We start from the raw sequence: 18,920 nt of genomic DNA, 5'->3' as shown, positions 1-18,920 counted from the left end.
TCTTCTCCTTTTCCTTTTCCTTTCCTTTTCTTTTCTTCCTGTTTTCTTGTTTTTTGCCCCTTTCTCCATTCCCTTGCCTTCTACGTGATTCTCAATCTCTCCTACTGTATCTTAGATCCTTGTCATTGTCACAAGTTTCATATTCAATCTCTACATTGCCTTCAGCGTCATCATCAGCATCATCATCATCTGAACTTTCATCTATGATCTGCAGAGTAGTGTCGATCACCACGTAAGTTTTCATCCAGTGTTACTTTGTTAGATAAAACACACTTAAGGGAATAAATAAACTGCACTAACAGAAAATGTTTCTATTAATACTATTGATACGTAAATCTGACGTACACTTCCAAATAATTATATCTCATAATAAGTTGGCCAAGCGTGTAAGTTGCAACCTGCTGTCACGACTACTATAGTCAGCAACTGAAAGACGGAGGCATAGCTAGAAGAAGGAGGTGCTCTCTTGGCGGGAAAAGTAGTGAGGATCAATTGTTTATCCATTATACGTCAAAATTACGTACAACAGAAGTTTTAAACAATGGCATTACTTCCTTGTGAGCAGGAAGAAAACCACTGTTTGATCACAGGATAGAGATATGTTCTCTATACTGTGGTTTGATTTCCACATATCCTACAAGTTTAATACAAGTAGTGTTAAGTTCACAACAATAATCTTAGTATCTCGTTATCATTATATTACTTCTCTTCAAATAATTATCTACAGTCAGATGGAAAGAAGTTTATGAGATTATACGTTCCCGTTCATAAAATCGAAACTTCACGTTGATGTCGATGTTATAGGCATTCCTAATTTATAGTCTCAACAAATGTTGACGCAACATCCGTCGATCGACCACGCTGTTACGTAATTTTATTGTTTTCAGTCGTTACTCAGTATATTATAGAAATGAAGATCTAATATAAAATCTTCTTTCTCTGGGTCTACTTACTTAAGGCCCCAAAAGATTTCACTTCCATATCATCCTTATACCATTATGTGTAGCATTAACTATAATAATATTTCATTTTTAATGGTAATAATGTCACCAAACGTTCTTAAGTTTTGTAGTTCTTAATATCGAATACACACACAACTGTACTCGGAAAACTACAGACCAGAGAATGAGACTTGATTTCATTCGTGATATAAACCACTTAATAAAATTAATAGAAAAATTGTTCTGATAATTGTTCATATTATAATTCTTGAGGTATGTTATAATGATTGTTATTGGTGGTAATAACGCAATTTCTACATCTTGTAAATTATTTTTATACAGTATCAAAAAATTACACAAATGAAGATCGACATATTGGCATTATGATGTGAAAGAATCTGACCCATCTGAACTCTAAGTATGTCAGGAATCCTGTAGGTCATGGCCTTCGTGTAAGAGCTTATTGTTTATTGTAGTGTTTGTGTTTTGTTTTATTTTGAAAAGTCATTATTTCTCAAAACTGACGACAGATGGATTTTGGAAAATAAGAAAATGGTTTAGGAAAATTTATATTTCACTGAAAACTTCTATTTTTCTGAAAAACTTTGGGTTCCAAGCTTCAAAATAAGGAATCATTTATTAAAATCCGTTCAGCCGTTTATATATATATATATATATATATATATATATATATATATATATACAGGGTGTTTAAAAAATACGGGGCATAATTTCAAGGTATGTATTTCCCACATGTAGACAATCAAAATAGTTCATTACAACATGTGTCCGGAAATGCTTTATTTCCGAGTTATGGCCTACACAACATTGAAATTCACCGGAACCATACCTCATGTTTTCGAAGACACTCCACTGATCAATCGTCAACACATTCACTTCTTGTATGATGGCGCTCCTGCACACTTCAGTCGTACGGGTGGCCGGTACTTGGATCGAAGGTTTCCTGATCGATGGATAGGTAGAGGTGGCCCAATTGCTTGGCCTCCACGCTCACCTGACCTGAACCCTCTCGATTTCTACTTGTGGGGCCATTTAAAATAATTGGTTTATTCGTCTCCGGTGCTGATTTGGAATCCCTTCGGAATCGAATTGTGGCATGTTCTGAGGACATACGCAATACTCCTGGAGTTTGGGATCGTGTTCGCAGGTCAATGAGACATCGATGTGAGGTCTGTATTCAAGCAGGAGGTGGACATTTTGAACATCTTCTGTAATGACAACGATCTGCGGAAAGAAAAACGTTCCGGTGAATTTCAATGTTGTGAAGGCCATAACTCGGAAATGAAGCATTTCCGGACACATGTTGTAATGAACTATTTTGATTGTCTACATGTGGGAAATACATACCTGAAATTATGCCCCGTATTTTTGAAACACCCTGTATATATACATTAAGCTGTTGTATCCTATAGGATATTTAGTGAATTTAAGGGTTGATGAATGCTCGTAACTTCAAATATTGTTCCAATGAACTACTGTTGATTACTGAGCTCAAGAACGATTTGAAACGCATTGTATAGATCGGAAATTAATTTTAGGAGTTCAAAAATGCCTGACTCCTACTAATCGATAGTGATCGATAATTTCCCCGTGTAAGTGTGGTTTATCTAATGATTACTTCTATGCACAAATGCCGAAGACTTCAGACAGTGTCGCCAATAATACATAAATACACCCACATTACAGAATTACAAATGTCATTTCCCTCTAATGAAAACCGCTGATATTATCTATTATGAATTTATGAGAATAATTTACACTTAATCTACATAATCATTTTCCCCAACATATTTTAACACGTCTCAGTAAAAGTGTCACCTATTGATAACTAGTTGAACTATTTCAAAGTTGTTAATTTGTTATACCCTTGGTTTGACTTCCTATCTAGGTCGGGTAACCTTGAACACTGGATAAGTCTGAACCAAAAATATAACAGATTGACAAACTTTAAGGGGGTGCGCTACTGAATTTTCTAATTTCTACATTTTAAGAGATAATGTATTGAAATTTTAACAGCATATTGTGATCATGATTATGAATTAATCTGGAAAATGTCAATGACCTAAGTCAAGAAATAACTTAAAAAATATATAAAATTTGAAAATAACACGTTTATTTTTGGAAGCCGTTTTTTGGAATCTAAAACAAGAGTTTTCTATGTTTTTTATAGTGCATATTATAGCTGAAAGACAGCTTGTGGTAATGGAGCATTGGAATTTAGCATATGAAGCAAGGGTAATGTTCAAAATTTCGTTTTTGGAACTCAAAAATCAGAATTTGATTTATTTCACATATTATATGAATATTTGCATGGCTTGTAAGTAAAATATTTTAGAGTAAAAAAAAAACATGAAATTTCTTCAAAAACTGATATTTTTCAGTAGCACATCCCCTTAAAATAATTCCGCTAGTTCTCAATAGATGACACTATTATTGGGACGAGTAAAAGTGTTTGGGGAATGTGGTTGTGTAGATTAAGCATAAATTATTCTCATAATAGACAATATCCAGTGCTTTTTACAATATTATTAGAGAAGAATGTGGCCGGGTAGCTCAGTTGGTAGAGCAGTTGGCTACGGACTGGAAGGTGGGGGGTTCGATCCCAGGTGGTGACAGGATTTTTTTCTCGTTGCCAAACTTTCAGAACGGCCCCGAGGTTCACTCAGCCTCCTATAAAATTGAGTACCGGATCTTTCCCGGGGGTAAAAGGCGGTCAGAGCGTGGTGCCGACCACACCACCTCATTCTAGTGCCGAGGTCATGGAAAGCATGGGGCTCTACCTCCATGCCCCCCAAGTGCCTTCATAGCATGTTACGGGAATACCTTTACCTTTACCTTTTTATTAGAGAAGAATGAAATTTTTAATTCTATAATGCCGGTACTTATGTCTGAAAATTATACTTGTAATGCCATACATAAAGGTATGCTGTCAGAAAATATAACTACAGCGGAGTGAAAAAGGGTTGTATTCTGTCTCCGATCATATTTCTGATTATTATGAACGATATTATGGAAAGGTCTGTTGGCAATGTTAGAATAGGTATAAGATGGAGATTAAATGATACCTTGGAAGATCTGGATTTCGCTGATAACATCTGTTTGCTCTCCCATAGTTTTGGTGATGTGCAGAATAAAGTTAATACTTTATTAGAAGTAATAAAAGGGGCTCATATGAAAATAAACGTAAAGAAAACTAAAGAAATGAGATTAAATAGTAAAAAGACAGATAAAGTTATAATAAATAATAATAACATTGATACTGTTCAAGAATTTAAATATTTGGGTAGTATAATTGACAAGGATGGTGGAGCCTTTGAGGATGTAAAGAACCGAATAAAAAATGCAAATAGTGCATTTGCCCAGTTGTACCCAATATGGAAATCTTATGTTATATCTAGATCTACAAAAATTAAAATCTTTAACACTAATGTAAAATCAGTCTTATTATATGTCTGTGAGACATGGAAAACAAGTAAAATTATACAAAATAAACTGCAAACATTTGTTAATAGATGTTTACGAAGAATTTTAAAAATTAGATGGCCAGATATAATCACAAACTCAGAACTGTGGAAGATAAGAAATCACAAAGAAATCACAATAGAAATCAAAAAAGGAAAGTGGAATTGGAAAGGGCACAAAGAAGATGGAGCAGTAGAAAGAATGGCTTTGGATTGGAACCCCCCAGGGTAGTAGAACAAGAGGAAGGCCAAAAAGTACATGGAAGAGAAGAGTTTTGGAGGAAATTGCTAGGGAGGGGAAAACATGGAGCGAAGTGAAGAACTTGGCTACAAACAGGGTCCGATGGAGGCACTTTGTGAATGCCCTATGCTCCTCATGAGGAGATGCAGGAGTTTGATTGATTGATTGATTGATTGATTGATTGATTGATTGATTGATTGATTGATTGATCGATTGATTGATTGATTGATTGATTGATTGATTGATTGATTGATTGATTGATTGATTGATTGATTGATTGATTGATTGATTGATTGATTGATTGATAATGCGGGTATATTTATGTACTATTGCATTGAATTTGGTATTCCCAAGAAACTAGTTCGATTAATTAAAATGTGTCTCAATGAAATATACAGCAGAGTCCGTATAGGTCAGTTTCTATCTGATGCTTTTCCAATTCACTGCGGGCTAAAGCAGGGAGATGCACTATCACCTTTACTTTTTAACTTCGCTCTAGAATATGCCATTAGGAAAGTTCAGGATAACAGGCAGGGTTTGGAATTGAACGGGTTACATCAGCTTCTTGTCTATGCGGATGACGTGAATATGTTAGGAGAAAATCCACAAACGATTAGGGAAAACATGTGAATTTTACTTGAAGCAAGTAAAGCGATCGGTTTGGAAGTAAATCCCGAAAAGACAAAGTATATGATTATGTCTCGTCACGAGAATATTGTACGAAATGGAAATATAAAAATTGGAGATTTATCCTTCGAAGAGGTGGAAAAATTCAAATATCTTGGAGCAACAGTAACAAATATAAATGACACTCGGGAGGAAATTAAACGCAGAATAAATATGGGAAATGCGTGTTATTATTCGGTTGAGAAGCTCTTATCATCCAGTCTGCTGTCCAAAAATCTGAAAGTTAGAATTTATAAAACAGTTATATTGCCGGTTGTTCTGTATGGTTGTGAAACTTGGACTCTCACTCTGAGAGAGGAACAGAGATTAAGGGTGTTTGAGATTAAGTTGCTTAGGAAAATATTTGGGGCTAAGGGGGATGAAGTTACAGGAGAATGGAGAAAGTTACACAACGCAGAACTGCACGCATTGTATTCTTCACCTGACATAATTAGGAACATTAAATCCAGACGTTTGAGATGGGCAGGGCATGTAGCACGTATGGGCGAATCCAGAAATGCATATAGAGTGTTAGTTGGGAGACCGGAGGGAAAAAGACCTTTAGGGAGGCCGAGACGTAGGTGGGAAGATAATATTAAAATGGATATGAGGGAGGTGGGGTATGATGATAGAGACTGGATTAATCTTGCTCAGGATAGGGACCGATAGCGGGCTTATGTGAGGGCGGCAATGAACCTCCGGGTTCCTTAAAAGCCAGTAAGTAAATAAGTATGTAAGTGTTATTAATAACTGTCATTTTATTGATAGCATTGTGCACCACTATAATAGAATCTGAGAAAAACTCATCTTACAAGTAAAGAACGAAGTCAGTTGGCCTAAGAGTAAAGTTCCACAGAACACATTGTGATATTTAAGAGAATGTCCTTCAAGCAAGAAACCAAAGCTTTCCACTAACCTGTCTGTTTGCTGTGAGTTTGCACTTTGTGTCAAAAGAATTCGTATTCCGTCGGTAAATGGACGGTCTTAAAGGAGGTTCTTTTTGGTATCTAGTACGAAAATTTCTTTGAACTTGCGTGACAGAATTTGTTTCATGAAACCAAAACACGCACAGAGGTCGTTCGTTCTGCATTCGTAAAAGTCTTCATTTTACATTCCACTACAGTGGCGCTCCAAGCGGTCCCCGATGGTACTATAGTCGTTAACAGAACTTGAGAGTCTATCATACGAAATGTTTTATTGATACTTACATTACCGAACAAAAGACATCCTGAATATTGCTTTGGGTAAACAATAATTTAAACAAACTTCCGCCTGGATTCCTAATACATTTTATTCTAAATCTAAAAAACCGGATTCATTAAGGCTACACACACTTTCTCATTATGTATTATACATATATGCTTAAATCTTATGTAGACCTAGATGTCATCTCAACTTCCGAGATCACATCCAATCCCTTCTTCGTAAGGCCAACGGGCTGATAGTTAGACACTATCCCATTCTGGCGGCCTTAACTCTTGACAACCTGAGGGTAGGACTTACCATGTATAAGGCCCTCATTCGCTCTGTCATTACCTATGCCGCACCCGCATGGGGGTTTGCGGCAGTGTCCCATCTCCGTAAACTCCAAGTTGTCCAAAACCAGGTGATTCGACTCATTACCCATCTCCCCCGAGTCGCCTCGAGAAGAAAGTTCCATGATGAACTAGAGTTGCCAACCATAGACGAGTTCATTGCTCGACTGGCTAGGTACCTGTATGCGGAAGCTCGTGCTAACCCCAACCCGCTCATATCTGGCCTCGGCCAGTATGATCCTAGGTTACGGCGTAGACACCAGACAGGTCCATTAGCTATACTATTGAGGCAGGAGGACAGGGAGGCTGGCGTTACTCCCAGGTTTTGGTAGCCACGACTCAACTCCATGAGACTCCTTGGATAGTGCAACCGCTGTAAAATGACCTTGTCTTAACTGGGCTAAACAAAATCCCTCCCTAACATTATCTACTTTTGTTGATCGATGGAACTATAATAGAGCCAATTGGCTAGTATATATCCATCGATTCATAGAGTCATTCAACCTAAGAGCCAACTGGCTAGTCTCTGATATTGAGACAACTCATCCTGCCTAAGGTTTTTCCGTGGTTTTCCTAAGGCGCTAAGACAAATGTCGGGATGAGCCCTAAAAGAAATGGGCCACGGACCTGCACTCATATCCCCATGAATCTCCCTAATTAACTCTAAATTAATTAACAATTACATCTCTCCCCCCTCTTCGCAATTGAGCCATCATATAGCCAAATGGCTGGTCTCGAAATTGAGACAAATCAACAAGGCTCATGACCTCCTACATAATAGCCAAATTGGCTAGTCTCTTATATGAGACAACTCATCCTGCCTAAGGTATTCCGTGGTTTTCCTCAGGCGTAAGACAAATGTCGGGATGAACCCTATAAGAAATGGGCCATGGCCCTATATCCCCTTCCCCATATATATTCCACCTTTATTATAAACGATGTATGCCCTAGTTCAGATAATATTAATAGTCTATTAAATATACGAGGTCACTCAATAAGTCGCAAATTGAAAGGACAGGGACCTCTCAAATTGCAGATTAGATTTCACGGCGCTTCTTCCGACGGCCTTCACCTGCCTTGTCATCGAACAACAGATGACGGCGTCTTGCCATCCTAACGGCAAACACCAGCCAACTCCTCCTCGCCCCGTTCCGTGATCACTTATCAATGTCAGCCCCCCCCCCCCCCCGCGTATGTGGTACCTAAGAGGTTACGTCCAATTTCGGCTTCCCCTTCAAAATTTTCTAGAGCTCCTTCAGGGGAGCAGCGTAACCCGGAGTGAGACTAGTGGCCAACAGGCTTGGAGCTCACATATTTAGTTTTGTACAGCCCCCAACCCCTTGCAAGGACGCGTTTTGCGTACCTTTTAAATTTTCCTCCCAATTCTCCTTAGATTTTTCGATTTTTCGATGTCGTTAATTTTACAGAAATGTGATATTTTAATTGCTTGTAATATTACTACCTCTAGGTATACAGGGTGTTTCCGAGGTGGTGTTACAAACTTTCAGGAATGATGGCGAAGTGCACATGTATCAATCTGATATAAGGAACCATGGTCCGGAAATGTCGGAGTCGAAATTTATAAGCAAAAATAGTTGTGTGGAAATGGAATTCTAATTTGGCACCACGTGCCCTCCTTCCCTTAACCTTTGGAACAGTCGTGGAAAGATGGTATGGGCCCAATGTCTCCTACGTAGGTACTTGTGGCTATTGATTGGTAATTTATGCTCGACCATGCCGAAATGTATAGTAATTATACACCTGATAGCAGCCCTTTAATGGACCTCATTAAAGTACACCTATTCATTAAAGTTCAGGTGTTCCACCAATCAGAAAACACCATTGTAGCAATATGAAAGCGCAAGTATCTATTATTCTCGATATGCAATCGAAAGACAACTAGCGAAACGTCACGGAGGCTGGAAATCCAATACTGTCGCAAGAAGGTTATGTTCTGTTACTATAATAATTAGCGTTAATTGTAAATAATATTCAAATAAATTCAATTTGTTATCTCGTTTTTCAATGTCTAAATCAATTTCAAGGTTATATCAAGATTAATGTTTATTTTACTCTCTAGATTATATCAAGGTCAATGACATTCCTTTCTCGGAAAAATCAATACTTTCGCGTCTGCGCACATCTCACAATTTACGAGATATTTCACAAGGTCAGTTCCGCTCCCCGGTCAGATAAGAATAACATGAATATTTATGAATAGGGTTAGGGTTTTGATGAAATTGCATCTTTTTTCTAGTAAGCCAGAAACATAGCTGCTTTAGTATTTATATGTTATGTGATAAACTGAGTGTTTTAAAACGTATTTGTTAGGGCATTCTTTTGCATGTTGTACTTATTATAACTCATAAGAGTATTTTTTGTTTTATTCGGTCATTTTTGGGGTATTTTCTTTTAATTTTGGCTATAAATCCTCATTATTAATGCAAAATATTATTTATTTCCTTTAATATATTCTCTACATATTTTTTTCAATTAATACCTATTATTTTGTGTATTATTTTAATCGTTTTTCTACACAAATCTAGTATTCTAACTTGGTGTACCCCCACTTAGTGCATCAGTCCAACTCTTTAATATAGACTCCTCTCTACCTGCTAGTTCCGGATAAGAGTGGCCTGTGGTGGACTACATGAAACTGCATCGGGTAAAATAATTAATTAAAGTGTACTACTTAGAAAAATTAAGTAAAATTCAATGTTGCTACTTACTTACTTACTTACTTACTTACTTACTTACTTATAAATGGCTTTTAAGGAACCCGAAGGTTCATTGCCGCCCTCACATAAGCCCGCCATCGGTCCCTATCCTGTGCAAGATTAATCCAGTCTCTATCATCATACCCCACATCCCTCAAATCCATTTTAATATTATCCTCCCATCTACGTCTCGGTCTCCCTAAAGGTATTTTTCCCTCCGGTCTTCCAACTAACACTCTATATGCATTTCTGGATTCGCCCATACGTGCTACATGCCCTGCCCATCTCAAACGTCTGGATTTCAAGTTCCTAATTATGTCAGGTGAAGAATACAATGCGTGCAGTTCTGTGTTGTGTAACTTTCGCCATTCTCCTGTAACTTCATCCCGCTTAGCCCCAAATATTTTCCTAAGCACCTTATTCTCAAACACCCTTAACCTATGTTCCTCTCTCAGAGTGAGAGTCCAAGTTTCACAGCCATATAGAAGAACCGGTAATATAACTGTTTTATAAATTCTAACTTTCAGATTTTTGGACAGCAGACTGGATGATAAGAGCTTCTCAACCGAATAATAACACGCATTTCCCATATTTATTCTGCGTTTAATTTCCTCCCGAGTGTCATTTATATTTGTTACTGTTGCTCCAAGATATTTGAATTTTTCCACCTCTTCGAAGGATAAATCTCCAATATTTATATTTCCATTTCGTACAATATTCCCGTCACGAGACATAATCATATACTTAGTCTTTTCGGGATTTACTTCCAAACCGATCGCTTTACTTGCTTCAAGTAAAATTTCCGTGTTTTCCCTAATCGTTTGTGGATTTTCTCCTAACATATTCACGTCATCTGCATAGACAAGAAGCTGATGTAGCCCGTTCAATTCCAAACCCTGCCTGTTATCCTGAACTTTCCTAATGGCATATTCTAAAGCGAAGTTAAAAAGTAAAGGTGATAGTGCATCTCCTTGCTTTAGCCCGCAGTGAATTGGAAAAGCATCAGATAGAAACTGACCTATACGGACTCTGCTGTATGTTTCACTGAGACACATTTTAATTAATCGAACTAGTTTCTTGGGAATACCAAATTCAATAAGAATATCATATAATACTTCCCTCTTAACCGAGTCATATGCCTTTTTGAAATCTATGAATAACTGATGTACTCAATGTTGGTACTAGAATTGAATTTAATTACTAGTCTAAATATTAATATTCCTACTAAGCCAATTATGTAAGATCAATTTTAGGGCATTTTTGAAAGATTTTTAGTTCATAAATGCATTGTTTTTAGGACATTTTTTCATGATTTATAGATCATCAAAATCCTAGCCCTACTTATGAATAATTTCAAGTTAGAAATATGGTCGAGCATAAAAAGTCGTATGAAACTTGCCTATAATGGTAATTAAGACGCTAGTATGAAAATTATGAAACTCGCTTGCGCTCATTTCATAAACATACTCGCGTCTTAATTACTACCATTATAGGCTCGTTGCATAATGTAAGGTGGGTGCTCCTGTTATGGCCATGTTCCTGATATAGCCACCCCCCTATTGTGAGTTAGTTAACCAAAAACTCCGCTAAATTGCAGCAGGATCCAGTGAAAGGGCATCCTGGCATGTCACTTGATCGTTTTCCATCCAGTCAGGTTGAGCAATATGGCGTCAGTTGCCTGTTTTGCGGTTTTCATGTCACCTCTTCTTATTTTTCTCTGGTAAGTCTCCTTTGTTTTATGCATGTTTTTCAAATACTTGTTTCATGAAAACCATCGTACTCCGTTCAGTTTTTAATGTTCTGTTGATTGGTGTTGTCGTTGATGGCGTATCTTTTACTAGTTGTTCATAATCAAACGATTTTCGTGAAAGCTTACCTGCTCCTGTTATGGCCATATCAGATGCGCCATGGCCATATCAAGTTCATTTCACTTTTATTTTTTTCACCTGACAAATTTACATGCCTTATAGCTGGGATTACGCAAAAATTTTGTATTTTAAGAAAAGCAACTTAATTTTTTATGGAAAAACCTGTTTTGACCTACACTTTAGAATTATAAAAAGGATTATTGAGTGTCATTTTATTCATTTAACACCAAAATTATTTAATTTTAGCACAACTGCGCTATCAAACTGAAAACAATCACGATTTGTAGAACATGGAACAAGTGTGGCCATATCATGTGCACATGTTCCTGATATGGCCACTAGGTAGACTTTTGGAATTTGGGACTTTTTGGACAATTAAAGCTATTTTTATGGGGAAAGGAAATTGTTTTAAGAAAGTCCATTAGACTGAGAACGAGTAAGAAAAAAGTGGTTTTCATTTATTTTCAAAATGGCGGCTAGAAAAATTCTCAAACCTTAGCATGGCCATATCAGGGACACCTACCTTACTATTATAATATTGACTTGGGAGCTTATTATATAATTTCATTCCCATAATTAAAAAGTTTGTGTTGCTCTTGTGTAATCTGCAATATGGAATATTAATTTGTTCACTATTTCTAATTTCATGATCATGTATTAGTTTCCTATCTCTAATTGTGCAGTTGTGTGTCCTTGGCAGTTGTAGGCTCAATTTAGGTACTCCCTGTATAATGAGGTGTTGTGCTGTGTTGTTGCAGGCTGCACCACGGTGGTGAGGTGGGCGGCGCCCCGCCTCATGCTCACAGGCCTGCTGATGCTGCTCACCGGTCACTGAACGCTCAACCCTGCTTCTTGTGCTGACCCCCCACCAGTGCGTCGAAGAAAGGACCCTTACCACTGAGAACAAAGTAATCAGGCCTCTTGAATTAATTCACAGTCAGCGAGATAAACGTCATATCTTTTAACCACGTTTTCGTTCCGGGTGAACTATCTCGATATTGCATTTCTATATACAGGGTGAGGCGATTAAAGAGATTGAATTCTTAAACACGACGTGAATTAAACGACGGAGTACTGGATGTTCATTTCAAAGTGTTTCATGACGTCACTGTTGTGATTCAGCGATTTGAAGCGAGTTTCAGCTTTTATGTCAAAGAAGTTGCCTATTAATCAAGGCGTTCAATCTTACAGCTGTCGCCCCACGTTTGGCGCCAAAATATGCGACGGTAGGCACCTCGTTGGGGCGCCAGAATCTGCGACGGTCGTCGGTCGTCATCGTCGCCCTCGGCTGCCAGCTCAGTCGTATATGGAAAGTATCTCGAGGAGGCACGTCGATGTCAATAATTAACTACGTACACTGATTAATTTGGGCGCAAGCCTCCTCGAGATTACTCCGGTAGAGGATGAGGTCCCAGGTCAGCTGCAAAACGGTCGGGACATGGGGTTTGGGAGACGTGCTCGTAGGTTGAAATGATGTAGGCGCACACCAGAAGTTGTTGGTAAGAACTATGAAAACGTTTATTATTATTATTAAGTGTTCGTTTCAGATTAGCAGAAATGCGCGTCCAAGTGTATAATATCTCGCTCTCACTTCCCGCAAGTTGGTAGACTAATTTCTGAGCTCACGTAATTATATATTTTGTACTATAAAACACCAGTAATATAACGGACAGTTGATAACGTGATGAGAGAAAAATTCAGACTTATAATAATAATGCAACACACGACTTCTTACTACACCCACTAAAAAAATTCTAAGTCCGTAAATTGTTATACTTCCGAGTTAGGTTTGCCGAGAATATGTTGAGTTCGACCTCTCCGAACGCTGTCTATCTGCCTTCTGTGTATCTGCCAAATCTATCCTCTACTTTCAACCACCAAACATACAATTTCGCCCTCCTATCTATATATCACGTGTCTCTATTAAGAATCCTGATTGGCCATGATTACACTTACGTCACTTAAGACGCGTTCTTAAAAAATTGTTCGTTAACTAGAACATCCCCTTACTTCCGGCGTCCTGACAATTCTCTGACATATACCAGATCATCTCTTTTGGAACCTGGCTTGGCGTCATCTTACTGACCACCCGCAGGCAAAATCCATACATTCCCTCATCAGTCAACTCCACGCCTGGACACATGTTTCCTGTCCACCTGTTACTTCCGTCTCACATTCTGAAACTTACTTACACGTCCCACACTTACTATCCATATAAGAATATTAACACGAAATACTAATCTAATGAAAATTTCCTCATCATGTACGAGGAACCGCCTCAATCTGAACTTGAGAACGTGTATGGTATAACTTGAACGTCGTAGCAACAGATGGCGGTCTGTACGGTCTGTGTGCTACCATAACCTCTTTCGAACTGTGTTTTGCGCGGGCAAGTCGTACGCAGGGTATTTGTTATCATCGGTTGCGTACGGCAACATTCCACAAAACAAATCAAATGCTCCGTGTCCATGTTGACCGTCGAAGTTAATGTCAACAAATACGTAAGCAATCGTCTTAACCCTGTCCACATATCCCGATAGTAAGAAAAAAACTCACCTCAGTATGTGTTTCCAAACAGTTCACATTCCTGCCACTACAGGTGTTACCGTACGTATCGGTAAGTACTCTTCAGAATGAACGCCGTACTTGCTAGGCAACTTCTCTGGCACATAGGTAATACGCCTCTGCGGAAGTGTAGGAAGATTTAATTCTCTAGGCTCAACGACTAGCCACATAACGATATACAGCGAGCCATGACACACTTTGAACTGAACACCCAGTAGATTCGTATCATAAGATTTTGCTTACACAGGGTGTGTATTTTATTTCTCTTCCATTCCTACACAGTCAATTTGGGATAATGTTGTACTAGTCAAGGTAACTTCGTGTCATACTAACTTCGTTTCAAGGCACTGGTGTTTCATCTCTTTATGATATTTCCGCACAGTAAGTAGAAAGTCGTATTATTTTTTAAAAAATACTGTAAACAGATGGAATACTAATTACCTCATACGAAATTACCAATTTATAAAGGATTACCTGGACTGGTGAAAGATAACGAAATTGATTGCAACTCTTCCAAGATCACACGAAACTATATGCAGAAGGGTACAAGTGACTATTTTTTTTTTAAATTGTGTATCATAGAGTATATAAAGAATATACAGGGTGAGCCGTAAGTGAGATAAATAATTTCAGGATATTATTCTTTGAGATATTTCAAACAAAAAAAGTTTAATGCAATTTTGCTCATTTCAGCTTCCTTTTCGAGATAAAAATTGTTTTATATGAAACATTTCATAGCGTGTTTCGGGAAAGCCATTGATTTAATTCCCAATATGTTCGGTGAGTTTAAGAGAGCAGTGTATTATGATAATAAATGATTGAAATAATTTTAGTTTTGTCGAAATGTGCAGAAATTTGATCCGAACAAATGTGACTTTGTAAAATTTATTTTCAGAACGTAAATTTACTCTTGTCCAGTTACTAGAGCTTAAAGTATGTCATTATGTGGAGATATTGCTGACATTGTACCAATAAAACAAAAGTTTTATCATATGGAATTTTCCACACTACTTAATCTTGTCCATCTACTCTATTGCTTCACTTGTGCCCATTTGCATATGTGGGCCCAATATTGTAATATGCTTCCCTTCAGCATTGTCTTCCTTCTACATCAATATGCAATTATCGTATACTCCTTGATCGGAGTATTTTAATAATAGTAACAAGGGTTATAAGTATTTTTTATTCTTGATTACACTCTTTTAACACTTATGTCACTGAACTATTTATTTATTTATTTACTTATTTATTTGTTTAATTGTTTATTGACTTGTACATTTATTTATTTATTTATTTATTTATTTATTTATTTATTTATTTATTTATTTATTTATTTATTTATTGACTTGTACATTTATTTATCTATTTATTTATTTATTTATTGACTTGTACATTTATTTATTTATTTATTTATTTACTTATTTATTTGTTTAATTGTTTATTGACTTGTACATTTATTTATTTATTTATTCATTTATTTATTGACTTGTACATTTATTTATTTATTTATTCATTTATTTGTTTAATTGTTTATTGACTTGTACATTTATTTATTTATTGACTTGTACATTTATTTATTTATTTATTTATTTATTTATTTATTTATTTATTTATTTATTTATTTATTTATTTATTTATTGACTTGTACATTTATTTATTATTTGTTTATTTGTTTATTTATTTATTTATTTATTTGTACATTTATTTATTTATTGACTTGTACATTTATTTATTTATTGACTTGTACATTTATTTATTTATTTATTTGTACATTTATTTATTTATTGACTTGTTCATTTATTTATTTATTTATTTATTTATTTATTTATTTATTGACTTGTACATTTATTTATTTATTTATTTATTTATTTATTTATTTATTTATTTACTTATTTATTTATTGACTTGTACGTTTATTTATTGACCTGTACATTTATTTATTTATTATTTGTACATTTATTTATTTATTTATTTATTTATTTATTTATTTATTTATTTATTTATTTAATCAGTCACTTATTTGTTTGTTTTTATTCATTTGTTTGCTTATTTTAATTTATTTAATTTATTTATTTATTCATTCATTTATTCAGTCATTTACTGGATCACGAAATCAGGAAGCATTTTCCTGTTTCAATAGGATTAATTTAATTTAAAATGTAAACATTATTTCACATTTAAAATAATTAGAGTCACTTTAAATAATTTTTGAAATCAAAATCTACAATCTGCCAACAGGGCGCCACTATCATATCGCTATTGCTTTTTCTCAAAATCGTTGTTATGAAACATGATTGCTATGTTTTTATACAGTAATTAAAACTCTAAATGCTCACTCCTGAAAACTGCAAGAAATGACGCATCATATTTTGTCTTCGAGCCACAAGATTTGTCATGAATTTAAATGGAATCACCATATACGTGATTAGAGATATCCATTTTAAATGTCCCCGGAAGAATAGAATAATTGTTTGGGTTTCCAAATTTGTGTGTACAGACATATTCAGTAATTCGGAACTGCTGTATTTGCAGGTCCTTCATCAATGTAATGTTATCCAAGATTTGAAGGGTCCTTGTCTCTTGACTCGTTATGCCTGGTCCAGTGTTTGATCTATCCTGGCTTAACGGACCAAGTCGAATAGGTGACCTTTTACATCTTGAGTTAAATCATAGCATTAAACCTGCAAGCAAATTCGGGATCATTGGAAATATTAGGAGAGAGTTGGGTAGTATCGGACATCGGGTAATATCGGACAGGGAGTTTTTTTCATCTACCACCAGATGATAGCACCTGAATGACATGGTTACGTTTCTGTGATGTCGCATACAGAAACGTAACCATGTTATTCAGGTGCTACCATCTGGTGGTAGATGAAAGAAACGCACTGTCCGATATTACCCGATGTCCGATACTACCCAACTCTCCCCTAAGTCCCAATATATAGTTGAAAATCTAAAGTAACAATTCTTCAAGTCATCAAAATAGTATTTTTTTTAATAAATCCGTTTTTAGTTCAGTAATTCAGCAAAGTACATCTTTCCCCAGTTAAATATCCTAGCATTTCATTTCTCATATTTAACATCAATCTCTTTAACAGATTTAATTCTGGTCTCCTTTCCTTTTATTGAAACCAATCTTCGTTTTACCTTCTCTTCATTGACAGCATGTAAATTCAGAAGGTTATTTAAAAAAAAAGTAATATATCTCTTTAATTACCTCACGCTGTATATTACATTCGTTTACTACAAATTTGAATGATGCGAATTCAAATAGAAGTGTTCTGTTGTTTAGCAGTTTATTTTCAAATTCATAAGTGCGTTTGTCACATGTCTAATATGATTTTAAAAGCTTTATATGTTCCTTAAATAAAATACAAAAAAAGTCTTACCAGGCATCTTCAGATGTTTTTAACCTCTTACAAGTACTACTTGCTTACGTAGCCCTGTTCCAAAGCTTTCGGAAGAGTTTTGTACTTCACGCACGCAATAAAATTGTGAAAACATTAGGTATAATATACCTAAAAATTGATTATTTTAAATTATTCAGAATTATTGCATATAATAGATATAAATTGTTAGTCAACACTTATTTGGAAGTGGTTAATTAAAATTTATGTCAAGATTATTGCTATATTAAAAAAAGATATGGAATAATGATAAATATATTGACATCATAATTTCATAGTAAAATAAAATTACAAATCTGAATTTATGCACATAAAAGAAGACAAATTACAGAATTGAAATATATTACAATTATACATCTTGATTACACAACTTTTAACACTGTATCACTTCGGAATATGTATGATAAGACTTTCTTGTCTTAAATTCTAACGTACCTTCTTTACATGTTTCGACCTATTTATGGGTCATCTTCAGAACTGATCGTTGTTGGTCTTGGCGCCTCTTGTTTCCTGTGAGGGTGCGTTCGTAGTGTAGAGTCAAAGAACTAAACACAATCAAATACATAGCACAAGAAAACGGATACAACCCCAACATAATACGTAAGACAAAACAAAACCACAAAAAACAGAAGAATACAACACAAACACAAGAATACAAAAAATACATCGCACTAACATACGAAAACAAAAACACACACAAAATTGCAACCTCATTCAAGAAATTAAACTACAACATCGCATACAGAACAAATAACACTCTACAAAAACATCTCAACACACAAACAACACAAACAAACAAATACAACCACACAGGCGTATACAAACTCAAATGTAACACCTGCAACAACTTCTACATAGGACAGACAGGCAGATCGTTTCAAACACGTTACAAAGAACACATCACAGCCATAACAACATTACAAAACACCTCCACATATGCAGAACATATCACAAATGCCAACCACACTTACAGAGACATCAACACAGACATGGAAATACTGCACATCCAACCAAAAAGCCAGAAACTCAACACACTAGAACAATATGAAATATACAGACACACGAAAACACACCCCAACGATATTCTCAACACACAACTCAACTTCAAAACACATACACTCTTTGACTCTACACTACGAACGCACCCTCACAGGAAACAAGAGGCGCCAAGACCAACAACGACCAGTTCCGAAGATGATCGAAAACAGGTCGAAACGTGTTAACAAGGTACGTTAAAATATTTAACAGAAGAAAGTCTTACCATTCATATTCCGAAATATTACAATTGCTTAGAATGTTAAAGATTTTGTTGTAAAATTGAATCGCTTGCTTAAATTCATCGACAAGACATCTGTTCACTAGTGCAATTTTTGTCGAGCTTCAAATCATAATTTGTGTGTAATAAAATCAGAACTTTTCACTACATTTTTCAAATAAATACAGACACACTCGATAGTGTTATATGAAAAATCCGGAGTGATGTTGGTGATTGTATTCC

At 35.8% G+C, this 18,920-nt stretch overlaps 1 protein-coding gene across 1 annotated transcript in view; it reads left to right on the top strand.

Moving 5' to 3' along the window:
• LOC138713966 (lachesin-like) overlaps positions 1-13,544 on the top strand; it is a 794,574-nt gene extending 781,030 nt beyond the window's left edge. Inside the window, exon 9 of the mRNA XM_069846547.1 lies at positions 12,209-13,544. Within this exon, the coding sequence (XP_069702648.1) occupies positions 12,209-12,285 (77 nt within the window). The 3' untranslated portion in view covers positions 12,286-13,544. The remainder of the gene's footprint in view (positions 1-12,208) is intronic.
• The last annotated feature ends 5,376 nt before the right edge of the window (positions 13,545-18,920 follow it).

The sequence above is a fragment of the Periplaneta americana genome, chromosome 14 (genome assembly GCF_040183065.1).
Source record: "Periplaneta americana isolate PAMFEO1 chromosome 14, P.americana_PAMFEO1_priV1, whole genome shotgun sequence".
Taxonomy (NCBI): domain Eukaryota; kingdom Metazoa; phylum Arthropoda; class Insecta; order Blattodea; family Blattidae; genus Periplaneta; species Periplaneta americana.
The sequence above is the reverse complement of the archived record's forward strand: the minus strand, read 5'-3'. Positions and strand labels throughout refer to the sequence as shown.